At 42.8% G+C, this 20,726-nt stretch overlaps 1 protein-coding gene across 12 annotated transcripts in view; it reads right to left on the minus strand.

Moving 5' to 3' along the window:
* The window catches only part of serac1 (serine active site containing 1), a 178,187-nt gene extending 157,812 nt beyond the window's left edge, over positions 1-20,375 (minus strand). Inside the window, exons 1-3 of one of the 12 annotated variants that reach the window (XR_015758475.1) lie at positions 19,556-20,177; positions 5,729-5,765; positions 2,246-2,382 (exon numbers count right to left, since the gene is read on the minus strand). Coding sequence is in view for 8 of the 12 variants with exons in the window: in XM_087991483.1 (XP_087847609.1) it covers positions 2,246-2,382; positions 5,729-5,765; positions 19,556-19,682 (301 nt within the window). In the remaining 4 variants the exon portion in view is untranslated. Of the gene's footprint in view, positions 1-2,245; positions 2,383-5,728; positions 5,766-19,555 lie in introns of all 12 variants that reach the window. The other 11 variants (XR_015758479.1, XR_015758478.1, XR_015758476.1 and 8 more) reach the window with 11 other exon arrangements.
* Between the last annotated feature and the right edge of the window lie 351 nt (positions 20,376-20,726).

Genomic DNA, 20,726 nt, shown 5'->3' on the forward strand with positions numbered 1-20,726 from the left:
AGGTCGGATAGTGCTTATTCTCCCCTGTTTGTTGTACGCTATAGGGATGCTCCCCCTGATTTTCGATAAGCAAACGTTCAGGACACTGAATGGCTGGTTCAGCTCTTTTATTTGGCATCATAAGCAGTCCCTTATTAAATTAGCTAAACTGCAATTGCCTCACAGACTGGTGGGGAGTAGACCTCCCAGACATTAAAAACTATCAACTAAGCTCGGTGAATGATTGGGCTTGTAGTGACCCTCTTTCAATATGGTTAGATGTCGAAACTTTTCAGGCAAGGTGCACCCTTGCTGTCTTTGGACAAGATGAGGACAAAGTTTGAGAAGATTTGTAGCTCGGGTGCTCATTGTTGTGGTTCTGTTCGCCGAGCTGGGAATTTGTGTTGCAGACGTTTCGTCCCCTGTCTAAGTGACATCCTCAGTGCTTGGGAGCCTCCTGTGAAGCGCTTCTGTGATCTTTCCTCAAACCACTACAAATGCTGTCACCTAGACAGGGGACAAAACATCTGCAACACAAATTCCCAGCTTGGCGAACAGAACCACAACAAGATGAGGACAGTTAGGGAATACTGCCATAACCCAATAGTTATCAATACTGTTAAAGCATGGAGGGTAATTCGACAGAGGCAAGGCAATATAGGCAAAACATCTTCTCTTACACCTATAGTGGGTATGCCAGGTTTTCAATCGGGGATGATCGATTCATGATTCAAACAATTGGCAGCTACGGGTATGTCTTGCATGGGCGATTTATTTGAGGGAGACACAATGATGTCATTTGATCAGTTAGCTATCTACAAGGGACCCCTTTCTTTCTTTCAAAGTTAGGGATTGTATTTAAAACAAGACTACACTTTTGACTGATCTCTACAAATCCAAAATAGACAGGAGGGTGCTGAGTGCAAAGAGTGCACTTTCTGTCTGCACTTTATATCATCAATTTGGGAGGGGGGAGGAGCCTTAGAGGAGTTCAAACGACTCTGCAGTGTGTGGGAGAGAGCGCGAGGTGTTGAGGTCTCCTCACAGGCATGGGAAGATGTTTCTGAAAATGCAAGTAAGATATCAATTTGCATTAGAGCCCGTGCTTTACAGTTGAAGATTCTCCACAGGGTCCACTTGGCTCCGGATTAGATTAGATTACTTAGTGTGGAAACAGGCCCTTCGGCCCAACAAGTCCATACCGCCCCGCCGAAGCGCAACCCACCCATTCCCCTACATCTAACCCTTACCTAACACTACGGGCAATTTAGCATGGCAATTCACCTGACCTGCACATTTTTGGACTGTGGGAGGAAAGCGGAGCACCCGGAGGAAACCCACGCAGACACAGGGAGAATGTGCAAACTCCACACAATCAGTCGCCTGAGGCGGGAATCATTTGTCAAAATTTAAACCAGGGGTATCTTCAACATGTCCCAAGTACAAAGTTGGTATGGGCACTCTTACCCATTGGTCCTGTGATAGGCTTCAAACATACCGGAGTGCTGTGGCAGGTGCAATGGAGGGGATTTCAGAAGGGTGGAGAAGGACCCGATCTTCTTCTTGGCCTGCCCAGTTCCCTGTAGATGCGCATAAGAAAAAAAACTTTCCAACATCCTCACTGGCGGCCTTTTTTGGAATACCTAGAGACAGATTTGTCTGCCACACTAATAAGGTCTTTTACATAGCCGTAATGATTGTGCTTTACAAGTCCAATATCCAGAGAGGGGGAACTGCGAATGTATGAATATGTAAAACTAATGCTCTCGATATTCAAGAGTGAGTGTTTTGTTTGGCTGAGCTATTATTATTTATTAGTTTGTTGTTGATTATTATTTATTTAGTTAAATAGTTAGTTGTTTTTTTTTTAAATATGTATTTTTCTATACATATTTATTCATTTGTACAGGAGGGCAGTTTGGGTTTTTTACATTTTTTTGGTGTTCCTTCTTTGTATTGTTTTGAATTGTTTTTTTTAAACATTTTTATTGAAAAATAGATTTTTAAATATTACAACAAATGCAATGCAAAACAATACAACTGATTCACTAATAGCCTTTAGGGAAGGAAATCTGCTGTCTTTACGGACCTGATTTATATTTGAATCCATACCCTAAACTTCTACATTCCACGAACAAATTACAAAACAAAATTGCTCAAAAGTTAGGGGGTCACTGGAATAATGTCAATAGTAACAAGGCCACGCTTGCACAAATGTTATACATGACTCCAAAGTAGTGAATTTAACATAAATGATAGGACTCACCCTCCAATCCTTGCTTTTCTAGTAGAATGGGATACACATAGACATACGACTTCAGCTTTTCTTGTTCTACAGCTTGTGTGTCTAGCGTCACGCTTTCTCCCAGTACCAGAGTTTCATAGGAAATGAATATGCAGCCACTAAAGTAGGCAAGCGAAAAGGTTAATTCACTTCAACAAATTGCAAAACAATGTTATTCTTTTCAAGGGTTACTTTAATCATTCAATTTCTTCATAAAACCTTTCCATACCTAGATGCTAAATGAGCCAACAGAAAGTTCTTGAAAATACAACAAACTAAAATGGTCTTTCAATACCCGAATAGTCAGGCCCAACTAAAACCTTGCAAGTGCAAGTTTTATAAACTTCAGTATCAACCCAATATGTAGAAAAAAATAGCTGAATCTTGTGAACATGTGGATATACAATTGGTGAAAGACTTCAGCGTCCATCATGATGATTTGCTTGGTAGCAGTTCGGAATTAAGATAGCTCAGTTCTGAGGAGCATATTTGACAGACTGGGCCTGCAGGAGATAGTAAGAGAACAAATAAAGGGGAAAACTTACTTGACCTCGTCACCACCCATCTACTTATTATATCATGGCAAGCTCGCAGCAGAATTGCATATATCTCAATATGTACTGTCAAGATCCAGTATGTCCTTCACTCTATAAGTACCATCAAGATAGAAGACAGCAAAAACAAAGTGCTGGAGAAAATCAGAGGATCTAGCAGCAATCAGATGTTAATGTATTTGGAATTGAAGGAGGCAGGGAAATTATTTATGCTGTGGTCAAATAGGTTGGAAGAGCATCAGGAGATTACATAGAACAGTACAGCACAGCACAGGCCCTTCGGCCCTCGATGTTGTGTTGGCCTTTTATCCTACTCAAAAATCAGACTAACCTACACACCCCTCAATTTATTGCCATCCATGTGCTTGTCCAGCAGTCGCTTAAATGTTCCAAATGTATCTGACTCTACTAGAACCGCTGGCAGTGCATTCCACACTATATAAGTAAAGAACCTACCTCTGACATCTCTCCTAAACCTTCCTCTGATTACCCTAAATTTATGTCCCCTTGTGATAGCCATTTCTGTCCTGGGAAAAAGTTTCTGGCTATCCACTCTATCTATGCCTTTCAACATCTTGTACACCTCTATTAAGTCACCGTTCATCCTTCATCCCTCCAATGAGAAAAGTCATAGCTCTCTCAGCCTTTCTTCATAAGACATGCCCTCCAGTCCAGGCAGCAGCCTGGTAACTCTATAGACCTGCAGACTAACCTCGCAGCTCTTAAACTCAATCCCCCTGCTAATGAAAGCAAACACATCATATGCCTTCTTAACAATCCTATCAACCTGGGTGGCAGCTTTGAAGGATCTATGGACATGGACTCCATGGATCTCTAATTATAAAAGGTTATGCCTCAGTTACAGAGTGCTAGTGAGACTACATCTTGAATACTGCGCTCAGTTTTGACATCCTCACCTAAAGAAGAATGAAAATGCATTAAAGGCAATTCACAGAAGGTTAACTAGATTGACACCCAGAATGACAGGCAGAGGTGGGTACTGCAGATGCTGGAGATTAGAATCAAATTTAGAGTGATGCTGTAAACGCACAGCAGGTCAAGCAGCATCCGAGGAGCAGGAAAACCGATGTTTCAGGCAAAAATGACATTCCCGATGAAGGGCTTTTCCCCGAAACATCGATTTTCCTGCTCCTTGATGGTGCCTTACCTGCTGTGCATTTCCAGCATCACTTTAATCTTGACACCCAGAATGAGCAGACTGTCTAATGGGGAATCATTAGACAGGCAGATCTTATTTTCACCAGAGTTTAGAATAGCAAAGGGTGAATTGATTGAAGTTTCTATTAATCTGAATGGTCTTGACAAGATGGATGTAGAAAGATGTTTATTTACTTCTGTGAATGAACAATGAGATTACCCTTTTATGATAAAAATGGAGAGAGTTTTGTTTGGAAGATTGTGCAGCTTTGGAAAGCTTTGCCTCAGAAGATAGTGGAGGCAGGACCATTGAATATCTTTAAGGCAGAAGTAGATTGATTCCTTTGCCTAACAAGAATCTAAGGTTATGGGGATGCATGTGAAGGTGCAATGTATAACACAAACTAATCAGCCATTATCCTCTAGGGGTGGAGCAGGCTTGAAGAGCTGAATGGTCTACTGCAGCTCGTAATTCGCACATTCATATATTCTGCGAGCTACAATGATCCGAGTTTGACAAGCATAAATTTCCATTAAGTCTATCTTCACTCAGCTCAGTCCTATCATTTATTTTTTAACTGTTCTGCTGTTGTACCCTTCATTGTAGATTCCTTCCTACCAATGTTAGGTCAACACATCTGTAGTTTTGCCTTTGCTCTCTTCCTTCGTTCTAAAACAGTGGGATTACATATGCCACCTTCCAATTAACATGGCCCAAACCACCAGGTCCAGAGAATTTACCTCCTTTAAATTGTATGCAAATCGCTGGTGCGTTTTTGTTTCATACATATTAATATCCTTCAATTCTTCATCAAATCTAGCCCTTAGATTTATCATTATTTTTCGGAGCTATTAGTATTTTCCATTGAATGAAGTTGCTGTCACTGAATCTATTATCATCAATATCCGGTGATTTAAATCTGTGGCCTTCTGATTCGGAGAGAAGGCTGATACCTACTGACTACCAGCTGGTTTGGGTATATGGCTATCACCAACACTGTGGTAGTTTGGGAAATCCATCCTTGTTGGGCCAGTACTCAACTAACACTGCTCAGAGTCAAAGGAGTTGACAATGTCATGCTGGAATCAGGCTGCAATTTCATTTATCTGAAACAGATCAGATGTTTCCTGCCTCTGTGTCAAAAGCAAAGACAATGTCCAAAGAATCTGTCCCTAGTGGACGTTTACTACCAACAATTGGAGTCTAAGACCTTTGTCCTTGGTTACTGATAGCTTATTGCTCTAGGGGTTGCATCAAGGGGACAACTATCTAGTTCTTGGTTAACTATCAACTATCTAGGTCAGGATAGGCATCAACTTGTGCAGAAAGGAGCACGAGAAAGCTAAACAGCACTCATAGGTTAAATGAATGAGTGGAAAAATTGTTTAATGTCCTCCAATATGGCAAAATGAGAATCATTCATTTTTCATCCAAGACAGACTGATTGGAGAAATTCTTAAATGATGTGAAACTCAGTACTATAGGAGGAAAAAGACTTTGGAGTTCAAGTACACAAATCATCAAAAGTAGTAGACAGGTACAAAAAGCAATTGAAAAATACAAATAGAGGCCTCTTTTACAAAGGACATGAAATACATAGCATTGAAAGTTAAGTTTCAGTTCCAAGAATCATAGAATTATAACACCACAGGTAGAGACCACAGGCCTGTCATGACTGCACTGGTTTTAATACTCGCATTCAAAAACAAACAAAGCAACACAATACAGTCAAGTGATCATTCAAAAACTTACCCTACAATAATTGGCCCAGCATATTGTCCAATTCTTCCTGCCAAAGTATTTAGAAAATAAAAGAATTTTAGCATTTTAAATTCAGAAGAGCACTATCATTAGGTCAAGAATTAAATTGATTCACACAATTTTTTTATGAAAAGCACAAATCTGGCAGATCGAAACTTTTCTAATATAGGACCAATTTACAGCCTTTTAAAACACAGGATGGTTACAGCGTAAAAGGCCATTCATCTGATCATGTCCATGTTGACTCTGCAAGAACCACTCTCATCCATTGTACATTACCAACCCCCTCACCCTCCATAACCTTTGCAGAGCTAATGCGTAATCTCATGAATATCTCTTCAGATAACTGAGCAGTTTCATTAGGAGGCATTGACTGAATCTGCCTATAACACAATTAGTTCATTCTCGATCCAATCATACATAAGAACTGTCTTTCCTTCAATCATCATTGTCTCTTCTGCCAATTACTGTATATCAGTGGTTTTTGGCTTGCAATCTTCCTGACCAGGTTTTTCATAATTTTGAGCAGTTCAATCAAATCTTGTAGCTTTTGCTTCTCCAATGAGCTTCAACTTCTCCAACTCATCAGGCGACTCTACTTCACGAATCTGTCCTGCATCTTTTAAAATATGTTAAATGACATTATTGCGATTACAGAGACTTTTTGACGAGGTGATGAAGATGATTGATGAGGAAAAAGCAGTTGATGTTGTCTGCACAGACTTCAGTAAAGCCTTTGACAAGGTCCCTCATGGCAGACTGGTACAAAAAGTGAAGTCACATGGTATCAGGATGAGCTGGCAAAATGGATACAAATAGCCATAGGAGACAGTGGGTAGCAATGGAAGGATGCTTTTCGGAATGGAGGACTATGACTAGTGGTGCTCCATAGGCCTCTGCTGTTCATGATCTACATAAATAATTTGAAGGAAAATGTAGCTGGCTTAATTAATATGTTTATGGATGATGCAAAGATTGGTAGAGTTGCAGATAGTGAGGAGGATTGTCAGAGGATACAGAACGATACAGATTAGTTGGAGGCATGGGCAGAAAAACGGGAAGATGGAGTTTAATCCAGACAAATGTGAGGTGATGCATTTTGGAAGTTCAAGTACAGGTGAAAATTATACAGTGAGTGGCAGAACACTTTGGAGTATTGATGCGCAACACTAGTCCAGGCAAAAGGTTGACTGAAACAGAGTTTGTTAATGAAGTTTCGACAGCATTCAACAAAAAGATCTCAGTTATAAATTTGATTGATTTAACGAAAAGAAACCAAAAGATTCAGACTTCAAGTTCTCATCTTAGCTTAAGGAAATCTGAGAAAAAGGGCAAGGAATCCAGGACAGCTCAGCATGGACCAAGACCTGATAATAGCCACATTTTCATGAATTCAGTCAGGCCAGACCTATTATTATATCAACCGAAAGGCAGAAATTATGCAATCAGAAATCATGAGTGCAGTACCTATGCATCAATGACATTTAAGCAGAGGAGGAAAACTTGAGATAAGGGTGAGGTACCCATGTATCAGTTGCCAGCTCAAAAGGTCGAAGAGTGAGGTGTTGGAAAAGCACAACCAGTCAGGCAGCATCTGAGGAGCAGGAGAATGGACGTTTCAAGCATAAACCTTTCATCAGGATTGAGGCATGTGGCCCAAGAGGCCTGAGAGATAATTGAGAGGGGAGGTGGGGTTGGGGAAAGGTAGCTGAGAATGCGATAGGTAGATGAAGGTGAGGGTGAAGTTGATAGGTCAGAGAGGAGGTTGGAGCGGATAGATGGGAACGAAGATGAACAGATAGGGTAGCCCAAGAGGGCAGTGCTGAGTTGGAAAGTTGAATTTGGGATGGGGGGGGGGGGGAAGAAGGGAAATGAGGAAACTGGTTAAATCCACATTGATCCCATGTAGTTGCAGGGTCCCAAAGTGGAAGACGAGGCCTTCTTTCTCCAGGCATGGGGTGGTTAGGGCACGGCAGTGGAGGAAGCCCAGGACTTGCATCTCCTTGGCGGAGGAAGAGTTCAAGATGTGGATTTAATGGAAGCTCCATGGATAGACAAGTATCAACAACTGTCCATATATGGGAGATGGGAAATATTGCATTAATACATGGCAGCAGGAGTTTCGATATGGGGACAGTCACTGGCAGGAACTTTAGGCATGATTAGAGGGTTTTAAGATTACATGTGTAGGGTAAGGGTACTTTGAGGAGTTTGGGCAGTGAAGCGCTGTGATAGGACATAAAACAGTGCAGCACAGTACAGGCCCTTCAGCCCACAATGTTGTGCCAAGCATTTATTTTAATCTAAAATCAATCTAACCTACACACCCCTCAATTTATTGCCATCCATGTGCTTGTACAGCAGTTGCTTAAATGTCCCTAAGGTTTCTGACTCTACTATCACCGCTGGAAGTGCATTCCACACGCCCACCATTCTCTGTGTTAAGAACCTACCTCTGACATCTCCCCTAAACCTTCTTCCAATCACCTTAATATTGTGACCCCTCGAAATAGACATTTCAGTGCTGAGAACGAGAGGCTATCTACGCCTCTGATTATCTTGTACACCACCATCAAGTCACCTCTCTTCTTTCTTCTCTCCAATGTGAAAAGCCCTAGCTCACTCAACTTCTGTTCATACGACATGCCCTTCAATCTTGGCAGCATCCGAGTAAATCTCATCTGCACTCCCTTTAAAGAATCCACATCCTTTTTATAATGAGGCAACCAGATATGGGCACAATATTCCAAGTGTGGTCTAACCAGGGTTTTACAGAGCTACAGCAAAACCTCGCAGCTCTTAAACTCAATCCCCAGTTACTGAAAGCCAAAATACTACATGTCTTCTAAACAACCCTATCAACTTAGGTGGCAACTTTGAGGGATCTATGTACCTGGACCCCAAGATCCTGCTGTTCCTCCACACTGCCAAGAATCCAATCTCACCCTATACCCTGTATTCAGCATTCAAATTTGACCTTCCAAAATGAATCGCTTCACATTTATCCAGGTTGAACCCCATCTATCTCTTCTCAGCCCAGAGCTTTTCAGCCCTACATCCTGTCAATGTCTTGTTGTAGCCTGCAACACCCCTTGACACTATCTACAACACCACTGACCTTTGTGTTATCAACAAACTTACTAACCCACCCTTCCACTTCTTCATCCAAGTTATTTATAAAACTACGAATAACAGAGGCCCAAGAACAGATTACTGCGGGGCACCACTGGCCACTGATCTCCAGGCGGAAAACTATACATCCACTACCACTTGCTGTCCCCTTTCAACCAGCCAATACTGTAGTCAGACGCCAAATTTCCATGTATCCCATGCCTCCTATCTTTCTGAATGAAAATGCTTCTTCATCCTTAAAATAATTCTCTATTTAAATTTGTCCACCACAGTTTCAATTTCACAATTGCATTGATTCTGCCTGATTGAATAGACTTTTCTCCCATTGTCAGTGCCCATTTTTTTTCCTCCTCAATATTTCCTGGTTCTTACACTTTGGGAGAGAGTTTATTCCTCGGCCATCCAGCCTCAGAGGCTGAGAGTTCCTGATGCAGGTAGATGGAAAGCTTGTCTTCGGGCTCTCATACTTTAGAGAGTTTAAAGATAAAGAAGAAATCATAAAATATCCCTCCCGCTCACTCCCCCTCATTCAAGCCATTCGATTTGTTTTTATCCATTCCCATGGCCCTTAATACTTTCCATGTGTCACTAAGACAATTTACTCAACAATCCTCCACCACAGTCCCTCAAACTCCCTCTGCTTATTTAGCCAGTGACATGGTCATTTATAGCCTTTGTGCTATCCTATGCTCACCTACTATCCTCCATAACTCCTCAGACCCGTCTCACCCTATACCCCAATTATCCCCATGAACATTTATAGTCCCATACAAGCTCATTTCCCCAAAACATCATCCTTTGTCCTTCTCTGTCCATGTAAATCCACATAGCATCCACAATGGCAGACCTCAGGACGTGTACTCGCAATTGATGATGTCACTTTAGAGAAAGAAAACACACATGCTGGTAACAAGTAAGTTCCTTCAAAAAATCTGCAAACGCCTATGGGCACAATATGCTCAAACTAGTTTGAAGATGGGAAACCAATGCCATCCGCGAACAAGTGTATTTCCGACATGAATGCCTCTGGAAACAGGTATTACCATGATGTGTCAAATGCAAACCACCTCTCAGCACCCAACAAGTCAGAAGAACAGTAGAACAAAATGCCGCAGAATGTTACAAGAAATGATACCCACAACCGACTCCACAAATACGAATGGGAAGCTTTGCGCCAAAAAGCTCTGTATACCAACATAACTGACCATGAGTTGACAAGTACATTAGACCGAGTCATCAACACTAAACAACAGTGGACCAAGACAAAGAAAAGACTAGCCCTTCAAGAAAAACCTGGACAAATTCACAAGCAACAGACAATTCAGAAGCTTGGATAAAAAAAAACCTGTGGGACCGACCATTCACATACACAGAAAAAGCAGTCTTAGTACGAGGGATGAGCTACAACTACAGTCACGTGGACAAAATGGACTTTCTAGCAGCACTGGAATCAACCCTGAAAGACAATGGACTTAAGTAAGAAATCCAGCAGGCCATCAGACAGACTGTAGCACCAACACTAAGCAGGAAGAAAGAAAGGTACACTCTCAACACACTGGAATGGAAAGCCCTGGAAGGACTCAGAAAAGACAGAAATGCTGTAATCATACCGGCAGACAGAGTGCATCACCGTCATCCTGAACAAAACATAGTACATTGAAAAAGCAAACACACTACTCGCAGATACCAACACCTACCAACAGGAGGCGATGGATCAGACTCCACAGCTAGAAAACCGAATGACAGCTGCACTGAAGAAACCCCACAAGGCAGGTGAAATTAACAAAGAATGAAACCTGGTAGATCCAACACACTCCATTTCTACAGGTTACCAAAGGTACACAAACCAGGGACCCCCAATCAGATCCGTAGTCTCATTTCCCAGCATTTCAACATCAACCGGAATACCTAATAGAAGACTCACGCCACTCCATCCACTCCACCCAGCAATTCCTGAACATCAAAGACACCAAAGTGGGTGATGACGTGGTCATGATTTCTTCAACATGATGGCCCTATTCACATCAATAAACATCACCCTGGCCAAAGAAACACTGGCCTCACTAACACAAACACCAGACAGCACCAACTCAATCAGCAAGGACAGCATCCTCAAGCTAGTGGACCTGTTCTTCACTACCCACATCACCTTCAACGACAAGACCTACAGACAAATCAACAAGACACCCACGTGAGAAAGTTTATCACCTATAGACTATAAATCTTCCCACATGGGATCACTAATATCAGGATTCTTAGCAAAACCAGTTATGCAGAGATTAGAACCCACAGCTCTCCCCACGATCCAGCCCAAGCTTTGGGTCCACCTTTGTCATCACGAAATGGAACAAATTAGAAGAAGCCCACAAACACATAAACAGCATCCTTACTGGCATAAAGTTCACCAAAGAGGAAGAGAACAACAACAGATTCCCCTTCCTAGATGTCACAGTAGAATGAACAGCCAATGGAGAACTGCAGACCTGTGTCTACAGGAAAGCCACACACACTGACCAGGTACTCAACTGTAGGAGCAATCATCCCAACACCCACAAATGGAGCTGCATCAGGACATTATTTAAATGAGCCACGATGCACCCAGGAACGAGAAGCCGAAGAAAAACAACTATACAATGTAATCAAGAACGAGTACCCGATAAGCAAATTCCGCCGATTCATAAACAACAAATCTAAACAAGAAGACACAACATGCCCAGAGACGCTAGCCACACTACCATACATTAAAGACATCACGAAGATGATGACCAGATTACTCCAGCCCCTTGGCATCATGGTAGCTCACAAATCTTTCAACACACCGAAACAGTTATTGATGAATCTAAAGGGTCCTGCACCAACAACCAGCAGAACAAACATCATATACAAAATACCCTGCAAAGACTGCAACAAACATTACATCAGACAGGTGGCCAGGAAACTAGCTACCAGGATGCATAAGCACCAACTAGCCACTAAAAGACATGAGGAGAAAGTGAGGTCTGCAGATGCTGGAGATCAGAGCTGAAAATGTGTTGCTGGAAAAGCGCAGCAGGTCAGGCAGCATCCAGGGAACAGGAGAATCGACGTTTCGGGCATAAGCCCTTCTTCAGGAATGAGGAAAGTTTGTCCAGCAGGCTAAGATAAAAGGTAGGGAGGAGGGACTTGAGGGAGGGGCGTCGGAAATGTGATAGGTGGAAAGAGGTGATAGGTCAGACTGGGGTGGGGGCGGAGAGGTCAGGAAGTAGATTGCAGGTTAGGAAGGCGGTGCTGAATTCGATGGATTTGACTGAGACAAGATGGGGGGAGGGGGAATGAGGAAACTGGTGAAATCCGAGTTCATCCCTTGTGGTTGGAGGGTTCCTAGGCGGAAGATGAGGCGCTCTTCCTCCAGCCGTCGTTTTGTTGTGGTCTGGCGATGGAGGAGTCCAAAGACCTGCATATCCTTGGTGGAGTGGGAGGGGGAGTTGAAGTGTTGAGCCACAGGGTGGTTGGGTTGGTTGGTCCGGGTGTCCCAGAGGTGTTCTCTGAAAAGCTCCGCAAGTAGCCGGCCTGTCTCCCCAATATAGAGGAGGCCACATCGGGTGCAGAGGATGCAATAGATGATGTGTGTGGAGGTGTAGGTGAATCTGTGGCAGATATGGAAGTTTCCTTTGGGGCCTTGGAGGGAGGTGAGGGGGGAGGTGTGGGCACAAGTCTTGCACCTCCTGTGGTTGCAGGGGAAGGTGCCGGGAGTGGAGGTTGGGTTGGTGGGGGGTGTGGAGCTGACGAGGGAGTCACGGAGGGAGTGGTCTTTACGGAATGCTGATAGGGGAGGGGAGGGAAATATATCCTTGGTGGTGGGGTCCGTTTGGAGGTGGCGGAAATGACGGCGGATGATGCGCTGTACATGGAGATTGGTGGGGTGGTAGGTGAGGACCAGTGGGGTTCTGTCCTGGTAGCGGTTGGAGGGGCGGGGCTCAAGGGCGGAGGAGTGGGAAGTGGAAGAGATGCGGTGGAGGGCATCGTCGACCACATCAGGGGGGAAATTGCGGTCCTTGAAGAAGGAGGCCATCTGGGTTGTACGTTTTTGGAACTGGTCCTCCTGGGAGCAGATGCGGCGGAGTCGAAGGAATTGGGAGAATGGCATTTTAACAGGGGGCAGGGTGGGAGGAGGTGTAGTCCAGGTAGCTGTGGGAGTCGGTCGGTTTGTAGTAGATGTCCGTGTTGATTCGGTCGCCTGAGATAGAAATAGAAAGGTCGAGGAAGGGGAGGGAGGAATCGGAGACTGTCCAGGTGAATTTGAGGTCGGGGTGGAAGGTGTTGGTGAAGTGGATGAACTGTTCAACCTCCTCAACTAAAAGACATGACCAGCTATCACTAGTATCCTTACACACAGATGAAGAGGGACACCGACTGGGACAATACATCCATCCTGGGACAAGCTAAACAAAGAGAGAGATGGGAATTCCTCGAGTCGTGGCATTCAAACCGGAACTTCATCAACAAACATATCGATTTGGATCCCATTTACCAACCTCTCAGAAAAAGAACCAGAAGTGATATCACCCATCACAACAGACCAAGACACACAAATCGAAAGTGGGACAGGACACCAGTGCTTCAAGAGAGATTCACTGATGAAGTTACTTGGCATGGTGACAAAACATCTGAAAACAAATCTACTAGTTCAATGAGCAAACTTACAACCTGAACCACAAATTAAGCTACAAAATCTTTTCGAAAGTTGCAGGGACAATTTCGAACTAGACACCTTGCTATTTTGTCCTTGACAACAGACTCAAGCATTTTCCTCACTACAGAGGTTAAGCTAACTGGTCTATAATCAATGTTTACCTTAGCCACTCTTTCTCTCAGTAGCGGACAGATACAGAGAAACAACTTTGCAAGGAAATCATAGAAAAGTGCAACAAGTATAGTGTAGTTGTAATAGGGATTTGAATTATCCTAATATAAACTGGGATAGTAATAGAACATATAGAACATAGAACATTACAGCACAGTACTGGCCCTTCAGCCCTCGATGTTGCGCCGACCTGTCATACCAATCTGAAGCCCATCTAACCTACACTATTCCATGTATGTCCATATGCTTGTCCAAGCAAGGACAAAGAGAAGAGACCGGAGACAATAAATTTGTTTTAGATCCGTACTGTTTCTGGTACAATGAGTAAAAAGGCACTGCTCGGATTTGATTCTGGAGAATGAAGTGAGGTAGTTGAAGCAAACATTGATTGGTGAACGTTTATGGGATAATGATCATAGTACAATATTACAAAATAATTAACTGAAGAAGGGACATCTTTAGCTGTAAAGTCCAAGATATATTTTCAGAAGGCAAAGAGGAGAGCACACCCTCATCTACATCAATGGAGAATCAAATTCCTAAGAGAGACAATAACTTGACAACCTGTCCTGGTGAGAACGTGTATAGCCTCAAAACTTGTATTTAAATATTTAGACTAAAATGCAATGCTAAATTATAGAACACATTTGCTACACTAGAAAATAGACAGGGAGGAAGGCTCAGAAAAAGGGGGGAACTCAAGGAATGCAGAAGACAGGGACATCTACATAGAACATAGAACAATACAGCGCAGTACAGGCCCTTTGGCCCTCGATGTTGCGCCGATCCAAGCCCACCTAACCTATACTAACCCACTATCCTCCATATACCTATCCAATGCCCGCTTAAATGCCCATAAAGAGGGAGAGTCCACCACTGCTACTGGCAGGGCATTCCATGAACTTACAACTCGCTGAATGAAGAACCTACCCCTAACTTCAGTCCTATATCTACCCCCCCTTAATTTAAAGCTATGCCCCCTTGTAATACCCGACTCCATACGCGGGAAAAGGTTCACACTGTCAACCCTATCTAACCCCCTAATCATCTGTGCTCACCAACTGATAACAGGATGCTCTAAGGCAATTAAAAATATTTGCCTTAGCTTCAGTGAATCTGTGTAAACAGGACACCAAGTGATAACATACATGGCTGTTCCCCTGTGAAATTAATGAGTTTGATTTTGACCCTTAAACAAAACTCTGTACCATCAAAAGCCTTGTAATTAATGGCCTGATCCTGGCGATTATGAAGGATCCTTATTACACCTTGCAAGTGGGGCAGATACAGAGAAAAATATCTTTGCTGTTACAAGACCCTGCCTGGACAGTTCAAAAGGTCACTAGAGAGAGAGACCATTTTAGTGCTGAGGCTGCTGAAGCCAGTAAAAAATGAACTCTTAGTGCTTACCTGCTATGGATTGAATTTAATTGCATTTTGGGACTTAATGATAATATTGAATAGCCATTACCAGTTATTAAATACAAACTCTGTAAAAGGTAATGATGAAGCTTTAACTTGCTGTTCTTGCAGACCACTCTACAGACCTTACAGACTCTATTCCTGAAGTGCTTTTGCCCGAAACATCGATTTTCCTGCTCCTTGGATACTGCCTGACCCCTGCTGTGCTTTTCCAGCACCACTCTAATCTAGACCATTACAGACTGTCCCATTGTCAATTCTAACTAATTAGATCTTATGTGTTATCTGAATTTGAATCATAACCCTGAAAAGAAAGCACGCTTAATTCAAAGACTAATGAGTCAGTTTAAATGCAACCTTATGGTAACATCTCAGCCTCAGGTACAGAATGATTCAGTGCTTAAAAAGCATGAGTCTGCTCTTAGCTTAGAAATTATTCTAGGCCTAACATTGAAGAGATTCTGGCACAATGTGTCAGGAAGCCAATTTATGGTCAAACATTTGCCCTCCTTGCTAAGAAACCACGTATCTGACATGTGAGCTGTTCAAGGTTACCTTATGAACTCTCCAATTAGCTCAGACTGGTACCTCTTTATGATAGGAGTTTATCTCGCTGGCAGGCACCTAACTCAGCTGGGTATGTCTTTCCCATCTGATGAATGGCTTATGGCCTGTGGGAGTGATTAGTCAAGTGCACACAGACCTGTCAATTAACTTTTCTTCCTTAGGAATTATTGTCTTTCACTGTTATTTGTGTAATTAAGAACATGTTTTTGTAAACTTTTGTATAAAGGAAGTAACTTTGTATCAGTACATTGCAGTAGCCTGCTGGGGCACTTGAAGAGTTGGTACCCTACTCTCCTAGGTTATTAGAACCTAGTTAGTTTAGCTTATAGGTATCAGTGTTATGTTGTAATAGTGATGCTATTGTTAAATAAAGGGGATGACTAAAATTAGAGGAGAAAGTGAGGTCTGCAGATGCTGGAGATCAAAGTTGAAACTTTATTGCTGGAACAGCACAGCAGGTCAGGCAGCATCCAGGGAACAGGAGATTCGACGTTTCGGGCACAGGCCCTTCTTCAGGATGACTAAAATTAAACTAATCTGTCTGGAAGAGGTTTTTCTAATCCAAACTTCCAAAGAGTACGATCTCCGGGACGAATCAAAAGAGAGGCTTACAGATCGGATTCCATAAAGGATTCCCTGGGCCATCTCAAATCTGTACTTTAACACTGGACTTCCCATGTAGATGCAACAGTCAACAAGGCACAACACCTCTTCTTGCTCAGGCAGCTTAGGAAATTTGGCATGTCCAGAAGGGCCCCCTTCAATTTTTACAGATTCGCCACTGAAAGTATACTTTTCAAATGCATATGACCTGGTAAGACAATTGCTCTGCCCTGGCCCATAAGAAATAGCAGATGGTTGTGTACACAGCCTAGACCATTACAGAAGCCAACTTTCCATCCATGAATTCCACTTAGATGGCTTGTTGCCACAGAATGGCTGCCAACATCAAAGAGCCATCCCATCCCAATAATGCTTTCCTACAACTTCTTCCATCAGGCAGAGGACACAGAAGGTTGAACATGTGCACCAACAGATTCAAAAAACAGCTTCTTCTCTGCTCTTATTAGACTGATGAATGGATTCTCTAACTTGAAATAACATTGATATTGTTAAAATTAATCTTGCTTCACACATGTCCTGTACGGTATAACCCATATGTCCCACTCTGTCCAAGTTTTTTTCACTCTATGATCTGCATTTTCTTCCTTACTACGATCTGCCTGTATTGCTCATAAATAAAGCTTTTTACTGTACTTAGGCACAAATGAGAATAAATTAAATCAAAACAAAACAAATCCCTGGATGATCACAAGGAGATAACAAAAGTCTTACAATCTAATATCAACATTGTAAGAAGTAGACTAAATAAGAGGGCTCAGAAGGGAAATGAAAGATACAAAAAGAGATAAGAAGAGATTTCAGCTAACATAAAAGGGAATCCAAAAGTTTTCTAGCTATATAAATAGTAAAACTGTAGAAAAAAAAAGGAGGTGCATCAACCACTAGAGTCCTGAAAGGGGATTTATGGAGGCATTGAGCATGACTGAAATTCTAAATGAGCACTTCATATCTATATTTACCATGAAAGAAGATGCTGCACAAGTCATAGTCAAACAGTTGATAACCTAAAATTGGATAAGCTAGCTGAGAAGTCACAAATGGTTTCAGAAGACTGGAGAACTGAAAATGTTATATATTTGTTTAAAAAAAGGTGCAGGTATAGACTCAGCAACTATAGGCTCAGCACTGAACTACAGAATTGTTACGCTGAAGGAGGCCATTTGGAGTGTAGCACAAATTTTCAGGAAGCAAAAAGGTTAGCACTGCTGCATCACAATGCCATGTTTGATTCCACCCTTGGGTGACTATCAATGCAGAGTTTGCACATTCTCCTCACATCAGAGTGGGACTCTGATCAGCAGTGCTCACTTTCTCTCAGTCGTTTCTGCCAGGTGCTCCAGTTTCCTCCCACAGTCCAAAGATGTGCAGGCTAGGTGGATTGGCCATGGTAAAAGTGGGTAGAATTGATGCAAACTCCATGGGCCGCAAGGCCTCTGTCCATACAATGAGTCTGTGAAATTATAAATAGCCAAGTCTTGACCGGATAATGCTTATGACACATTGATAGTTAAAGGATAAATCATGGCCATGGGGGATTACTCCACTGCTTTGTGCTAGAATGGACTCATGGGGTCCGTTCCCATTTACATGTGCAGACAGGCCTTTGATAAGGTGCCACACGGGAGGCTGCTGAGCAAGGTGAGGGCCCATGGTGTTCGAGGTGAGCTGCAGGGCTGGATTGAGGATTGGCTGTCTAACAGAAGGCAGAGAGTTGGGATAAAAGGTTCTTTTTCAGAATGGCAGCCGGTGACGAGCGGTGTCCTGCAGGGTTCGGTGCTGGGGCCACAGCTGTTCGCATTATATATTAATGATTTGGATGAGGGAACTGGGGGCATTCTAGCGAAGTTTGCCGATGATACGAAGTTAGGTGGACAGGCAGGTAGTACTGAGGAAGTGGGGAGGCTACAGAAGGATCTAGACAGGTTGGGAGAGTGGTCCAGGAAATGGCTGATGGAATTTAACGTGAGCAAGTGCGAGGTCTTGCACTTTGGCAAAAAGAATAAAAGCATAGACTACTTTCTAAATGGTGAGAAAATTAATAAAGCCAAAGCACAAAGGGATCTGGGAGTGCTAGTCGAGGATTCTCTAAAAGGTAAACATGCAGGTTGAGTCCGTGATTAAGAAAGCGAATGCAATGTTGTCTCTTATCTCAAGAGGGTTGGAATATAAAAGCAGAGATGTACTACTAAGACTTTATAAAGCTCTGGTTAGGCCCCATTTGGAGTACTGTGTCCAGTTTTGGTCCCCACACCTCAGGAAGGACATACTGGCACTGGAACGTGTCCAGCGGAGATTCACACGGATGATCCCTGGAATGGTAGGTCTAACATATGAGGAACGGCTGAGGATACTGGGATTGTATTCGTTGGAGTTTAGAAGATTAAGGGGAGACTTAATAGAGACGTACAAAATAATACATGGCTTGGAAAAGGTGGATGCTGGAAATTGTTTCCGTTAGACGAGGAGACTAGGACCCGTGGACACAACCTTAGAATTAGAGGGGGTCATTTCAGAACAGAAATGCGGAGACATTTCTTCAGCCAGAGAGTGGTGGGCCTGTAGAATTCATTGCCACGGAGTGCAGTGGAAGCCGGGATGCTAAATGTCTTCAAGGCCGAGATTGATAGATTCTTGTTGTCTAGAGGAATTAAGGGCTATGGGGAGAATGCTGGTAAGTGGAGCTGAAATGCGCATCAGCCATGATTGAATGGAGGAGTGGACTCGATGGGCCGAATGGCCTTACTTCCACTCCTATGTCTTATGGTCTTATGGACAGTTAAAGACTCAGTTCAGTTCGTCGCATTTGAAGGACAGCACCTCTAAACAGTACAATTCTCCAGCAGTATTGAAAACAAAAGATGCTGAAGATCACAGCAGGTCAGGCAGCACCCATGAAGAGAAAGCAAACTAGCATATTGAGTCTCGACGACTCTTCATCAGAGCTGAACTGAAGTGTGGAGGGACCAGCATTTATCCAATTGGGGAGGGGGTCTTCCCCCTGTTTTGTAACCATTCACGGTTCTGTGAAGCATCACAGAGCATTTTTATTCAAACTAAGGTCTACATAATGCAGAATACTGGAAAAATAGTTAAAAGCCTTCTTTTAAGTAACACATTTACTTCCCGCCTCCCAAATACATATCAGGAGCAGTTTTTTGTTCGTTGTCATTTAGTATTAAAATCCCGAGTAGGCACATTAAAATAACACATAGAAAACATAAGTCTCTTACTGATGCGCCTCCAGCCTTTCGCCGTAGAGCCTACCGAACTCACAGCCCTGGTACAGAAGATCCAACAACCGGTCAACATGTTCGTCGTTTGTTCACAAACACAGGCCACAATAACGTCACAAGACATTCCACCAATGGCGGCCGCGTGTAACCGTCATCATACTCCGAGCCTGAGGCGAGAACTTTAAATTGTGGAACGGAAACTGAAATCGGTGACACTGCATCGAGGGAGAGAGAAAAAATACACAAGCCCGGAGGTTTAAGTTCCTAGCTGAAATACCTAAAAAAAACAGAAGCCCGTCCAAGGAGAGATTGTGTCCTCCCGAACAATCTGGTTTCGAAGAGATTTAGTCATTTTAAACTTTTATTCATTTGACTTAGATTTAGTCATTTTAAACTTTTATTCATTTGACTTCCTGAAAATAACAATTTTGTATTTTTAACGTGACAAGTCTTGCATTATATTAATATTCGTCAGCTGATCCTTCAAGAAAAGATGCATCACTACAAACAATTGTTTTTCAATTATAGGATGTTTCAGTAATATTATACCATTGTCCATCATAGAATCAGAGTTATAGAGATGTACAGCACTGAAACAGACCCTTCAGTCCAACTTGTTCATGCCAACCAGTTATTCTAGTCTAGTCTAGTCCAAAGCCCTCTAAACCCTTCCAGTGCACCCATCCAGATGCCTTTTACATTTTGTAATTGTACCAGCTTCCACCACTTCCTCTGGCAGCACATTCCATACGTGCACATGAAAAAAGTTGCTGCTTAGGTCCCTTTAAAATTTTTCCCTATCACCATAAACCCATGCCCTCTAATGTTGGACTCCCCCACCCCAGGGAAATGAACTTACCTATTTACCCTATCCATGTGCCTCATGATTTTATAAACCTCAGCCTCTGATGCTCCAGGGAAAACAGCCCTCGACTATTCAGCCTCTCCCTATAGTTCAAATCCTCCAACCCTTGTAACATCCTTGTTAATCTTTTATGAGCCCTTTCAAGTTTTACAACATCCTTCAGATAGGAGGGAGACCAGAATTGCACACAATATTCCAAAAGTGGACTAACCAATGTCCTATACAGCTGCAACATGACCTCCCAACTTCTATACTTGATGCTCTGACCAAAAAAGGAAAGCATACCAAACATCTTCTTCACTA

This window comes from Chiloscyllium plagiosum, unplaced genomic scaffold, assembly GCF_037043375.1.
Source record: "Chiloscyllium plagiosum isolate Xiang-an unplaced genomic scaffold, Cpla_swu_hap1 HiC_scaffold_10, whole genome shotgun sequence".
Lineage (NCBI taxonomy): Eukaryota > Metazoa > Chordata > Chondrichthyes > Orectolobiformes > Hemiscylliidae > Chiloscyllium > Chiloscyllium plagiosum.